Source organism: Mustela nivalis (genome assembly GCF_964662115.1).
Source record: "Mustela nivalis genome assembly, chromosome: 7".
In the NCBI taxonomy this organism is placed as follows: domain Eukaryota; kingdom Metazoa; phylum Chordata; class Mammalia; order Carnivora; family Mustelidae; genus Mustela; species Mustela nivalis.
Genome location: NC_139026.1, coordinates 124,434,735 through 124,448,577, shown reverse-complemented (window position 1 = coordinate 124,448,577; position 13,843 = coordinate 124,434,735). Strand labels below are relative to the sequence as shown.

At 41.9% G+C, this 13,843-nt stretch overlaps 1 protein-coding gene across 1 annotated transcript; it reads right to left on the bottom strand.

Annotated features, from left to right (window-relative positions):
- Positions 1 to 212: 212 nt before the first annotated feature.
- LOC309870357 (uncharacterized protein) lies at positions 213 to 13,257 on the bottom strand (the record flags this gene model as incomplete). Its single annotated transcript, XM_082742490.1, has 6 exons — positions 12,951 to 13,257; positions 6,426 to 6,540; positions 6,101 to 6,274; positions 3,473 to 3,567; positions 1,668 to 1,796; positions 213 to 438 (listed from the first exon to the last, which is right to left on the bottom strand). Exons 1-6 carry the CDS (start codon positions 13,193 to 13,195, stop codon positions 213 to 215), a joined length of 984 nt encoding a protein of 327 aa, XP_082598616.1. The 5' UTR covers positions 13,196 to 13,257.
- Positions 13,258 to 13,843: the final 586 nt, after the last annotated feature.

Genomic DNA, 13,843 nt, shown 5'->3' with positions numbered 1-13,843 from the left:
CCTCATAAGAAAAGGCGCTCTGCGGGATTTAAATCAGGCTTGAGATACAGGCCTAGTAACAAAGGAGAAAGGAAAGTCCAGGCTCTTCCTGTAGCATTATTTGAACCTCTTTAACAGCTTAGAAGGGTCCCAACTATCATCTGCTAGCAAGATAGACAAGCAAAATCCTCAAGGGGTACTTCATTATGAAGGTCTGCACTAACATATGGGCTTCATGTAAGGCTTTTGAGTGTGAAGAGAAGGGTGTGTGTGGCTAACGCCAGGGGGCCTGGAGGCCAGAACAGGGTGCAGGTGCCTTGAAATAGCAGCTGAGCATATAAGCATCTGTTGTAAACTAAAAAATGTTGTAACTTTGAAGTCTCATTGTGGGTCACCATGAAGACTGGAGAATGCAGATCAGCAAGGGCTTCCTGGGAGCAAAGGTCAACCATAACCAGACTACAGGGAAAAAAAATTGCCTTCTAGAGGATAGGTCTGTATAAAAAGTTATTTACAGGGGTGCCTGGGTGGTTCAATCATTTAAGTGTCTTCCAGGATCTTGGGGTCCTGGAATTGAGCCCCACATCTGGCTCCCTAACTCAACCCCTCCCCCTGCTCATGCTCATGCTCTTGCTCTCTCTCTCTCTCTCTCTCAAAAAATTAATTCTTTTATTTTCTTTCTTTCTTTTTTTAAGATATTTATTTATTTATTTATTTGAGAGAGAGAATGAGAGAGGGAGAGAGAGAACATGAGAGAGGGGAGGGTCAGAAGGAGAAGCAGACCCCCCTCTGAGCAGGGAGCCCACCTGCGGGACTCAATCCTGGGACCACAGGATCATGACCTGAGCCAAAGACAGTCGCTTAACCAACTGAGTCACCAAGGCACCACACAGCAATATTGCAGCAATAGAATCAAAGGAAACAAGGGAGTGATAAGAATGTCCTTTTTTCCCTCCAAATGACTTGAGAAAGAGGATGGTCTCTTTGGTCTTAGGGAACTCCTTAGGTTCTTGGAAAATTCAAAGGGGAAAGAATAGGAGATAACCGTCAAGGGAAAGGATAAGGTTTTCTACTAAACTGAGCATCTCAGGACCCAAGTAACTAGTTGGGGGGGAAAGGTGATGTTGGGGCACCTAGGTGGCTCACTTGGCACTTGGTTAAGCATCTGCGTTCAGCTCAGGTCACAGTCTTGGGGTCCTGGGATTGAGCCCCATGTCAGGCTCCCTGCTCAGCAGGGAATCTGCTTTTTCCTCTGTCCCTACTCTGCCCCCCTCTGAAATAATTATAAATGAAATCTACAAAGAAAGGAAAGGAGGAGAGGGAGGGAGGAGAGGGAGGAAGGGAGGAATAAACACACAAATGTAACGTTCTTTGTACCCCATGCATAACAGTTATCCTTGGAATGAAACAGATACAGTTAGGATCCCTAAAGATAAATGTCTCGATAGTCCTGAGATTAAAAATAAATCCTGCACTCATTTCTAATGCTGACTAATCCTGCACTCATTTCTAATGCTGACTAGTCTAGCCTTTGTCTTAGTTTCTGGCAAGTGACATGGGCTAACTCACTGCAGCCCCAAAATTGCTGGAATCAAACTACGAACTCTCATCTGTTACATAAGAACTAAGAGTTCAATTATTTTAAACTTCACTTTAGTAATAACTAACATTTTAATGTAAACACTTACCCATCAAATCCACTAAAAACATTATAGTTTCCTGCCGTCCATCCACGTTCATCACGAGAAGAGGTATTAACACCTTGCTGAAGAAGAAGCCTGACTATATCTGGAGATTTAGCAAGCATGAGGGCTGTTCTAAAATAACAGAGAGATAACTTCACCCTTAGGAACTTAGGGTTATCTAAACAGCAAACTTCATATACTTTACCAGGTTAATATCTTTCCTGTCAGTACAGAATTGACCATTAACAACTTCAAGTGTTTATCTTTGTAAATTACCTCCATGGCTAAAATTAAAAGACAAAAAAGAAGCCTTTTGTCCCACCTGGGTATGATAGTAGAAGTTGCTAGTTTAAATGAACAAGAAACTATGCTGAGGTCACTTAACTGAATGAGGAAGATTTTAAAAAAGAATTCCCCATTTTTTTCCTCAAGCTGATTCAGTGTACTTCCAAGCCTTCTAGAGGACAGGTCTGTATAAAAAGTTATTTGCAGGGGTGCCTGGGTGGCTCAGTGAGTTAAGCCTCTGCCTTCAGCTCAGGTCATGATCTTACGGTCCTGGGATCGAGCCCCATATTGGTCTCTCTGCTCAGTGTGGAGCCTGCTTTCCCTCCCTCTCTGCCTGCCTCTCTGGCTACTTGTGATCTCTGTCAAATAAACAAATAAAATCTTTTTTAAAAAAAGTTATTTGCAGGGGTGCTTGGGTGGTTCAGTCATTTAAACGTCTGCCTTCAGCTCAGTCATGAACTTGGGGTCCTAGAATTGACCCCCACATCTGGTTCCCTGCTCTAATCCCTTCCCCTGCTCATGCTCGCTCTCTCTCTCTCCCTCTCTCAAAAAAAAAATAAAATCTTTAAAAATAAAAAAATAAAAAAAACAAAAAAATCTACTTGCAGGCTTAAAATGACAGCATTCATACTAACAGTAATAAAAGAGTCATAGTTGCAGTTAATGGTTCTAAAATAAGCATGGTTAGGCACTAAATTAAATACTAATATATATAGTATATATATTATAACAACCCTTGAAGGATATATTATCCTCCTTTTCATATCAGAGAACGTATCTAATGATGATAAGTAATGTTTCCAGAGTCACATACCCAGGAAGTAGGAAAGGAATTAAACCTAGTCTTGGGTCTATCTAAAGTCCATCTCTTTTCTCTTTATTATCAACCTATGATTTGTCCTCACAAAAAGAAAAATCCATTCAATTAAAGTTATATTTCATCCTTCTACCCTTACCAATGGGGGAGGGGGGAAATATATATATATATATATATGAAAATGGATGATAAGCCCACCCTATCTGGTAATAGTAATTAATAATCACTTAGGAATCATCTAACATCAGTATTCTTTACAAAAAAATTTAAAGCAAGGAGTCATCCAAAAGATAAAACAACTCCTATTTATGTTTCATATGCATCTTTTAAGGAAAATTTATATGAAGTAGAAGTTTCAAAAAAAATACTATAAAAGGGTTAAGAAGTTTAATATTGTGTCATAAAATAAAAGGAGTCCACACTTTATAATAAAACTAATATGAAACCCTTTTAGCTAACATAAAGTCATATGGCAGAAAATAAAGACTGCAGATCACATCAGTCAATATGAAAGAATATAAATTCTGCGTATACTGTTCTTCATGTTGCCCCATCAGAATAATCGCTTTCTGCCTAACTGATGACATGACGACATTTTTCACTATGTAATTATAAATTAATCCTCTTCTTATTAAGTTAATCTTTCTGACTTAATTATTACCACCCTAGAACAATATAAGGTTAAAAAAAAAACCAACTACTGTACCTTTTAAACTTATCAACCACATTTTCTCTAATTAACAATACCACCATTTTGTGGTTGTTTTCAGTTACAGCAAGTAAAAACGGTGTGAATTCGACCTGTAAAAATGTAAAAACAATTTATAATTTACAAAATTACATACTTCCATACTGAATTTTAAAACCTATAAAGGATCCTCTAACCTTAAATACATACATAAGTACTCTCAACCCCCCACCTTCCCCAGCCCTCCATCTTCCCCACCCCCTCCCACCGCCCCTACTCTCCCCCCACCCCCACCCCCCTCTTTCACCATCTGCTCCTTCTCTTGGCAATAGCCCTCCTCAGGGGACCTGGGCGGCTCAATCTGAGGTCCCGAGCCCAGGGTTCTGGGATCCAGCCTCACGTCAGGCTCCCTGCTCAGTGGGAAGTCAGCTTCTCCTTCTCCCTCTGCCCCACCCCTCTGCTCACGTCTCTCTCCCACTCTCACTCTCTCAAATAAATAAATATTTTTGAAAAAAATAAAATAAATTAAATTAAGTTAAATAGCCCTCCTCCACTTCTTCAACAGATTAACTGGAGTCATTCTCCAAATCTTACTTCAAACATTGACCGGTTCCAAGAATCTTGGCTTCTATCACAGCATTTACCACTGTATACTCCACTTATTTTATGGCACCCATCGAAACCAAGAGCTTCTTGAAGGAAGGGACTATATTTTATCTCTATATCTCCAAACTCTAAAACATAGCTGTAAAAGCTTAAAGTATTTTTACTGAGTTAACAGCCTAAATGATTATCTCCGGAGTAGTGTTTCTTAAATTATATTCCAAAGAACATATACTTTGCTGGAAGGTGAGGATTGTGCCTCAATAGAAAGATTCAATGATCCTCGATGTTTGAGAAATATTACAGAACTGCACATTATCTGTAGTGCAAAAGAAATCGGTTTAAATTTGCTTATCCCCATTTGACAATACTTTCATGGCAAACATTAACATTTCAGAATTAGAGTTTCAGGGATACAGTGTTGAGAGCTTTCCAGTAAAGGTGAAGCTTTTCTCCAGGTTATACCAACATGCTTGGTTCTCTTCTATCAATGGTATCAGGATCCCAGATGTCAACATAAAGCACTCTTGCTCCAAATGGGTCACTAAGGAGATGGACTCTAAATTAAAAGAGCAGCTGTGGGGCATCTGGGTGGATCAGTCAGTTAAGTGTCTGCCTTTGGCTCAGGTCCTGTTCTTGGGGTCCTGGGATCTGGCCCTGCATCAGGCTCCCCTGCTTTTCCTTCTCCCTATGCCCTTCCTCCCTACTCATGTGTGTTCACTCTCACGTTCTCTCTCAAATACATAAAATCTTTCTTTAAAAAACGTTCATTAAAGTGAAATCTTAAAACTTCGAATAACTGACTTGACAGTTTACAGCACTGTTAGCCAAAGCTGGCCTCTTTCAAAACTTGAAGAAAACCAACACTTGGGTCAACAAAAACTTAATAACTATAATCAATTGTAGATAATTGCTGAATTTAAGAATGAAAATGTATCAAAGACTAGTATTAATATCAACTGAATCATAGAAACATAGATCACTTCTCTATCCCTATAACTAGACCATGGTCTTAGAGCAGAATAAGGCATATTCCATGTAAAATTACTCAGAATTACTACTTGGGTTAGAAGTCAAGGCAGAAAAATTCTTGCTATGTGAAGAGCATGCTTCTCTCCTTATAAGTCTGCATATGTGCTTTCTTTCTTTACAGTCCCTACAAAAATGTATTTCCAAAAAGTACGCTCAAGAAAAAAATTTTTTTAAATAAAAGTAAAGTGAAATCTTAGACAATTAAGTTATTTCAAAATATTTTCATTCAGGGAATGCTCGAGCTTCTATGTATGAAAAATTGACCCTCTCTATGTGAACCAACAGTGCTTCTTTAAGGGCAGTGATAGGAGGTAAGACATGTCAAAGAAATAACAAGTGGAAGAGTGAGTGCGGTCCCCCTCAACTCCCCATGCACAACTACTACCCCCTGAGGACCTACACAATGATGAGCAGGAACTACTCTGTAAAATGGGAGACCCCATTGCGGGAGATGGCAGGCAGAGTGGCTATGAGCACAAGTAGATGCCCCTGGAGGATGTCATGACCCGATCCCCGTGCTCTCATCTTCAGAACCTTGGAGCCTGGAGTGCCCGGGGCCTGCAACCTGCTGCTTTCTCCTCCCACTCGCATCACCCAAGTTACCCCACTGGGTCATGGTCTCCCACCCCTTCCCAGCAGCACCCATTTCCTAAGCCCCTGCACAGCACCCAGCCTCCATCATCACCTCACTCCCTTCAGGCCTTCAAGCCTTTGTGGGCTCTGAGCCCACCATCCACTCCCAAGCACTAATGGGAAGATTCTCCTTCTGGGGTGGAAGGGCGGCTGGGAAACAGAACTCTGCCCTTTCCGTGGGCTTCATCGTTCTCTAGTCCTCCCTGCCCTGGCTTTGGACTTGTTTCCCTGGTGACAGGACTTGATGTATAGAATTCAGTATTTATTATTTATTACATATATGAATAAATATGTAAATAAATGTTTTGTAACTAAAAAAATTTATACATATATATATGTTTTAAATTTTCAAATACTTTATAAATAATGTTGACGTACCTTGTTTCTTGCTTCAATATTTGCATGGTATAAAATCAGCTTCTCTACTATTGATGTGTTCTTACCACCAACAGCATAGTGGAGGGCAGTATTGCCAAACTTATCCGTAAGATCTGGATTAGCACCATGTTCTAAAAGAGTAGTTACACATGCCTCTTCCTGGTATTGTACAGCCTGTCAGTAGTATCCCAAGAAACAGAGTGTAAATTCTGGGAATTTAAAGCAAGCATGCTACAACCAATTAGTTACATTTAATTGCAATAAATTTTCATTCTAAGTAATTAAATCAAATCCATCTCAGGCAGACACAGCTGCTACCACACACCTTCATTAGAGGAGTCCTATAGTCTCCATCATAGAGGTCAAGCTTGCATTTCCTCTCTACAAGAAAATCTACCATGTCGGCATGGCCGATGGTACAGGCCACATGGAGGGGCGTCCTATGGAAGTGAAAGAACATTTTAGGAAATTATAGTGCACTATTTCAAAACGTTCAATTAATTCATGCAATTGTAAACATTAAATAGCATCTTATTCCTTTAACTCAAAAACAAAGATTTCGTTTTCTTTTGAAGAAAGTACAATAATTATTAGTGATCATTCACCATACTAATAAAAGAGCAGGCTATCTGACTAGGTAGAGCGTGACCTCAGGATTCAGCTCAAACTGAGACCTACTTAATGGGATTTAAACTTAATAGTTATGGCTCAGCCTTATCCTCAATTTCCTTATCAAAATAATGGAGATAAAAACAGTTATCTCGTGTTCCCTGCCTTGCTCAGTTTGAAGGTCATGTGACTCTTGATCTCAAGGGTCATGAATTCAAGCCTCATGTTGGCTACAGAGATTACTAAAAACTAAGAAAAATAAAGTAAAGAATAGTTATCTCACGAGACCTCGTCACGATGCTTAAATGGGGATCTATGCAAAGTTTGTTACATATTATTATTATGACTATTACTATTGCTACTATTATACAAAGACAACACTCCCATTAGGTAAACTGATACAATTATGCCTACTTCTCAGATATGTTTTAAATATTCACAAGAATACTACATATCAATGATTCTAGGAGGCTCATTTTGTCACCTTTTAGTATCTCTGACATTGGAATGTGATTTATAATTCAAAATGTCTTACAACTATAATTAGCAGAATTTTTTAAGATTTCTTATTGGTATACAAAATGGTGGGGCATCACACAATCAATGTGCCTTACGTTAAATGTAATAATGTTCTATACATACAACAGCTCTACTGCAGTTCTAGTCACATGGTTGGCATTTAAATAAATTTTAGTTCTTGAAAGCATTATGGGAAAAGAGGACTAAAATAATGAAGAATTCTTTTTAAGTAATTCTTCACTCTGATTTTCAAGAAACTTTAAGCCAAAGGAAGCTCAGGATTCAAATAAACAGGAACAGTTTTATTTTTGTACATTATGTATTTTATATATTTTTATATATGAAATAATATATATTTTCTATATCTTATACATAAATATATCATATATATGATATATCAAATATATGATATATATATATAAATATGATATATTTTCATTTATTATGTTAAATAATAAATGAAATTTTTTTTTCATTTTATTAGATTTGTAGATCATATGAAAATCAAGAATTACCAATTATCAATATTAGTATTTAATACCATTATAAATAAATAAATAGCATATATTTCTTCACCACTTATGAATGATTCACCTTTTCCTACTAATATGAAATGTCACCATATTGGGGTGTTTGGCATTTTCTTCTCTGCCCCATTCATTCATCTGTCCTTTCAGCCATTAGTAACCATGTAATTTGTGGAAATTTAAGATACATTTTGATATCTGGAAGGGTGTATCTGTCTACTTATAAAAATTTAAGTTTTTATTTTAATTCCAGTTAACGTGCAGTGTTATATTACTTTCAGGTGTATACTCTAGTGATTCCAAAAAATTTCTTAATGTCATCACAATGATAAAAGAGAGCAGGTGTAACACAAAATTCTTAAAACCATGATGATTTTATTTGCTTTATGGAATGTTGATAAATACAGGAAGAGTACACATTTTGAGAAATACGTCTTCCTAATCACAAACAGAACAATCTTCCCAATTCAAAATTTCTTTTAACAGCCATTCAGTAAATAACATACATACAAAGTGGACACAGATAAAAATTATATATTGGATTTTATCAAAAGAATTTGTAGCCCAGAAGTTGATGTATTATGGGATTAGATCTTTTTTTATAACATTATCATATAAAAAGATATCCATTAAAAATAAAATACTGGAGGCGCCTGGGTGGCTCAGTCATTCAGCATCTGCCTTGGGTTCAGGTCCTGATCTCAGGGTCCTAAGATCAAGCCCCACATCGGGCTTTCTGCTGGGGGTGGGGGTGGGGGGCTGCTTCCACCTCTCCCACTCCCTCTGCTCTATTCCCTCCCTCTGTGTCTCTCTCTGTCAATAATAAAATCTTAAAAAATAAAGTAAAATACTATATACACTTCATTTCTTTTCTGTCACTATTGAAATGTGGTTCAATCATATCAAAGCTGTCTCTTAAGTGGCCTATATGGGGACTATTTCATCCACATACAAGTGGAAGGGCTTCTGGGATGGCCAATGCTGGGGCACTCAGTAAGGCTGTTTGTAATTCCTGAGATGCTCCTTCTGCCTCAGCTGTCCACTCTATCATAATGAGCCCCCCTTTTGCCAGTTCATAGAGAGGTCAGGCAATCTCCATAGATTGCAGTATCCACAGCCTACAGTAGCCCACCATCTCAAGAAACTCCCTCACTTGTTGGGACGTGGTGGGGCGGGGGTATTGGGTGATCACCTATTTCCTGGACTCAAGACACTGAACGCACTCCCTCATGGAGATCAAAGCCTAGATAAGTAGCATGGCTCTGACAGAGCTGTGCTTTCTTTGCTGACACCCAATACCCTTTTCCTGCAGAATCTGTCAGAGACCTCTCATCCCCACAAACATGATTCATAGTCCTCAGTGGCTGTTAGCAAGTTATCAACATACTGTAACAGGTTCTATACTCGTGCAAATCCTCATGTACGGCCTCGTTGAAGATAGTGGGTGAATTCTTGAACCCTTGGGGAAGTCCTGTCCAGGTGAGTTGGCCTTGAAATCCTTCCTCTGGATCGGGCCACTCAAAAGCAAAGAAGGGGCTGAGACTCCCTTCCTAAAGATATGCAGAAAAATGTATCTTTGACATCTAATATGGTATAAACAGTTCTTTGGGGGCCCAGGAGGGAGAGGAGGGCATAGGGATTAGGCCCCATTGGGTGGACATCTTCAACCCCTTTATTAACTTCCCGCAAGTCCTGAACAGGCCAGTACTCCCCAGTCTCGGCCTTTTTGATGGGCAGCAAAGCTGTGTTCCTTGGAGACTTGCAGGGAACTAGGATCCCGTCTCCTCAGAGGCAGTTAATGTGTTCTCTGATCCCTTCCTTTGCTTCCCAGGGAAGGGAGTACTGCCGGACGCAAACAACCATGGCTATTGCTCTTAATTGTACCACCACTGGAGGCTGTCCCTTGGCCAAGCCCGGGGGCTTCCCTTCTGCCCAGACTTCAGGAAACTAGACCTGTAGGGTTTGGAGAAGGCTCCCTTCTCTTGTCTCCTCTGGTTCTGAGACTGGCTCGTAAAGAAGGTATTCATCTACAGCTGCCACAAACATCTGCACAGTTGTCCATTTATGTCTTTCTATGCCATTCACCTCTTGTACCAAGACTTCCTCTCCAGATAGTTTTTCCCATAGGTTTCAATTGATTTCCCCTCCACTTCAATTTTTACCTGATGTTCGGGGAGGGGCTCTGAACCACAGCCCCTTCAGTCTCTGGAGGCCAGCATAGCCATCTTCCTTTTGGGGCACTCCCTGGCCCAATGCCCTTTTTCCTTACAGTAAGCACCCTGATCTGAATCTACGTCTCCCTGCCTGCCTTCTCTGTGCTTAGGCTTTTCCTTCCATTTACCATCCCCTACCTGCCTCATTGTAATACCAAAACCTTCCTCCTGTACATCCCTGTTGTTAAACACCTTTTCTGCTAGTCCCACTCACTCAGTCACATTCTTCCCTTCAAATCCTTCAATTTTCTGAAGTTTCCTCCCTATATCTGCGGCTGACTGACTGGCAAAATCAAGATCATCTAAACAAGCTATCATGCAACTTCCCTGAAGTTTACCTCAAGTTGTCTAGCTTCGGTAAACAAGCATTTAAAGACAATCAAATGTAGAATTTAACACCCATAAATGTGTAATATTAAAATGTAATTTTTCTGGGACGCCTGGGTGGCTCAGTTGGTTAAGCAGCTGCCTTCGGCTCAGGTCATGATCCCAGCGTCCTGGGATCGAGTCCCACATCGGGCTCCTTGCTCCACAGGGAGCCTGCTTCTCCCTCTGACTCTGCCTTCCACTCTGTCTGCCTATGCTCACTCTCGCTCGCTCTCTCTGACAAATAAATAAATAAAATCTTTTTAAAAAAACATAATTTTTCTCTCTAAAATAACCCTCATTTCCAGAGATAACCAAATCAGGACTAATTTATTTGAAAAACAAGTCCAGTTTTAACAAACTTGGCCTAATTACTTGCATAAGCTCTGCAAGAACAGTGAGTGATCATATAAATCTTTTAGAATCTGCTTTGCTGGAACTTCTCATAAGGAATCTCTAGGTTGAGCTTATAGTAGCCTCTCCAGGCCAGAAGCCAAGCCACATACTTGCCATCAGACATGCCTGCAATACCTCTTGAGTTGGGAGAATTCCTCTTCCTGAGGTACCCAAAGTATCCTGAGGTTCCTGCATCTGCCAGGAAGTTATATCCTTTACTCGCCTGGTGAGGCTGCTGGGAACTCTGTAAGCAAGGTATCAGGCCAACAGTACCAAAGGGCTTTCAGGCTCCAGGTTTATAAAATCCACCTTAGTTCCTTTAAGCTGTCTAGTCATAGCTGAATCTTTTCAAATATGACATTCCAGTCAAAACCTTGGTAAAATAACCAGTGTTTCCAATGGTGTCTTGTTACAAGGAGAACAGATTCCTACTGAACTTATGCAAATGACTGATTGCCATGGAAGGAAGAATACTTGCTGAGATCTTTCAGTTTCAGAGGGTTCAGATAGAGAGAAAGAGTTGAATACCTTGATTTGTTTACAAATGACTACTTTTACATCTCTGTAAGTTACAGATAACTTAAGAAAAAGTTTAACAAGCCTGGAAAAGCAAACACTACAGAACCAGTAATGTTTAAAATAAGACAAAACATCAAGAGATACAACATTACAATCTTTCAGGTCATCTAGTTCCATGTTACTAATTCTGGTTTAGTCTGAATGCAGCTTTTACTTCTGGCAATTCTTACCCATGTTAGTTCCAGGATTTTAACATATCAAAGACCTGTATTTGTCCTGAAAGTCTTCCCATATGAATTTCCTTTAAGGCGGAAGTCATTTTACAAGAGAATTCTTAGAAGGCAAATTTATGAATCAGCTAAGTACAAAACATGTTCACCAGCAGATTTCAAAAGCACAGATCCAGTTCCAGCAACCAACACTCTAGCATTTTATCCCATTTGGTTAAGACCTAGATGTACAACAAATTTAATTCCATTTGTCATTCAAGCAAACCTTCAAACTTTCACAGTTTCAGGTTACCAAAGACTTTGAGAGCTACTTTAACAATTACCCATTAAGACCCTGAGACAGACAATTAACCATCAGTTTAGTCACCTCTTTCTTAACAGATTTCATGTTCCAACTGGGCCCACTCCACTTCAGATGCCATGCTCTCCTGCCAGCAAGGGGGAGGGGCTAGGCAGTCCACATCGGGCCATAGAAGACAGGAACTGCCCCAAAACAAAGAGAGTTTCAGCAGCTGCTTGGGAATATTCCTTAAAGTCTCTGTCTCGAGTTAGACTAACCACAGTCAGCTCCAGTTATAGCCATTAAAAGTCAGAGTCCCCTCACTCTCTGCTTGCCCCATTTCTTCAAACACAGCAAACAACACAACAGACAACATAAAAACAAGACAAAGACAACTGCAGGCCCAGTGGTCCTGCCACAGGTGGGGATTTTCTAGGGGGACTCGAAACCCCTGACAGCCTAGAGGGACTCGAACCCCCTGGCTGCCTAGGGGGACTCGAACACCTGGTGACAGCTTAGGGGGACTCAAACCCCCTGACTGCCTATGGGGACTTGAACCCCCTGGCGACCTACCAGTGGAGGGAAGGGGCATCCCCGCATCCACTCTAGCCCTGGGGAGCATGGCTGCTCCAGCTTCTCCCTGGTGGGCCATACCCTGGAGCTCCACAACCAGACAGACAGGATCCCGTGATCTTACCTCCAGAGGCTTTTCCCAGAAATCCTGATGCTGGCTCAGTGCTCATTGTTTGTTCCCGGACAATCCCGTAATCAAAGGAACGAGACTGATACAAGCAATGCTTTATTTCGCGCCAAGCATCGAGAATCAAACTGACCGCTCAGGGCTGTCTCTTGCAAAGAGATGACCCCTCCCAGCCTCACAGACTTTTCTAGAGGTCATTTAGCCAGGCTATACACAGGTGGGCAATGAGATTGTGATACACAGAGAAAACTGCACAATCATGCTAGGTCTGCCACACACAGAGAAAACTGCCCGGGGCTTTCTCTGTGTGGCCAACTGAATTTCAATTTACCCTAATAGATATATGCGAACCCCACTGATTGGATGTCTTCACCTGGCCTGACCTGCCCTTGTATCTAGGCTTTGCAAGTAAGTTCCTCTGGGAGGGGCGGGGTCAATCTAAGTTCACTACATAAACACCTCTGGCTAAGCAGGCCCTTAATGCCTATTACCTTTTCCTCTTGTCTCTTTTATTCACGTTCTTCCCACGCAGTAGCAACTGCTCCATATTCCATATGTTGCCCAGGAGAGCAACTTTGTGGATCTTTTTGAGCTCTTTCACGCGGATGTTATACCGGGGCTGGGTCTCAGTGACTTCCTGCTTGTAAACCGAAGCCATCAAGTCATTCATCAGCTGGATGTCAAAGGTCGGGGATGAACACACCTTCCCAGTCCGGAAACAAAAAAACTTCTTCATTGCAAAGCCTAGAGGCTTTACCACCACTTCACCTTCCGCTTGGCTCTTCGCTGCTTCTAGACACCAGCACCAGTGCTAGAGATAAGACAAACCCACCACGCAACAGTTAGGAATCGTGGAGCACCTAACAATCTGTTAACTATGACGCCAAGCACAAATGCGCTTGCGCACCTCTGAATCCCGCGTGGCTGCGCCTGCGCATAAAGGGCAGGCACTAAAGGTGCCCAAAGCCCATGTGCGAGGCTCAAGCCTCACAGATCTCAGTGTGGCAGGGCCTCCACTCGGCTCGCTGTGGCAGGGCGGCAGAGGCGACAAGGGCGGCGGGGGCGGCGGGGCCTCCGCGGCCTCCGAGGCCTCCGCTCGTGGCTGCGGGGCCGCGGGATGGCGTGGCCTCCGCTCTCCGCTGCCGGGCGGCGGGGCCTCCGCTTGCCGCTGCGGGGCGGCGGGGCCTCGGCTTGCCGCTGCGGGGCAGCGGGACAGGCCCCTTCGCTCCGGGGCGGCTGGACGGAGGGGCCTCCGCGGCTGCGGGGCCTCCGCTCCGCTCGCCGCTCTGGGGGGCGGGGCCGCCAGGCGGCGGGGCCTCCGCTCCGCTCGCCGCTCCAGGGCTATAAATCTGGATAATAATATTTTAAAAACTCTGAAGACCTA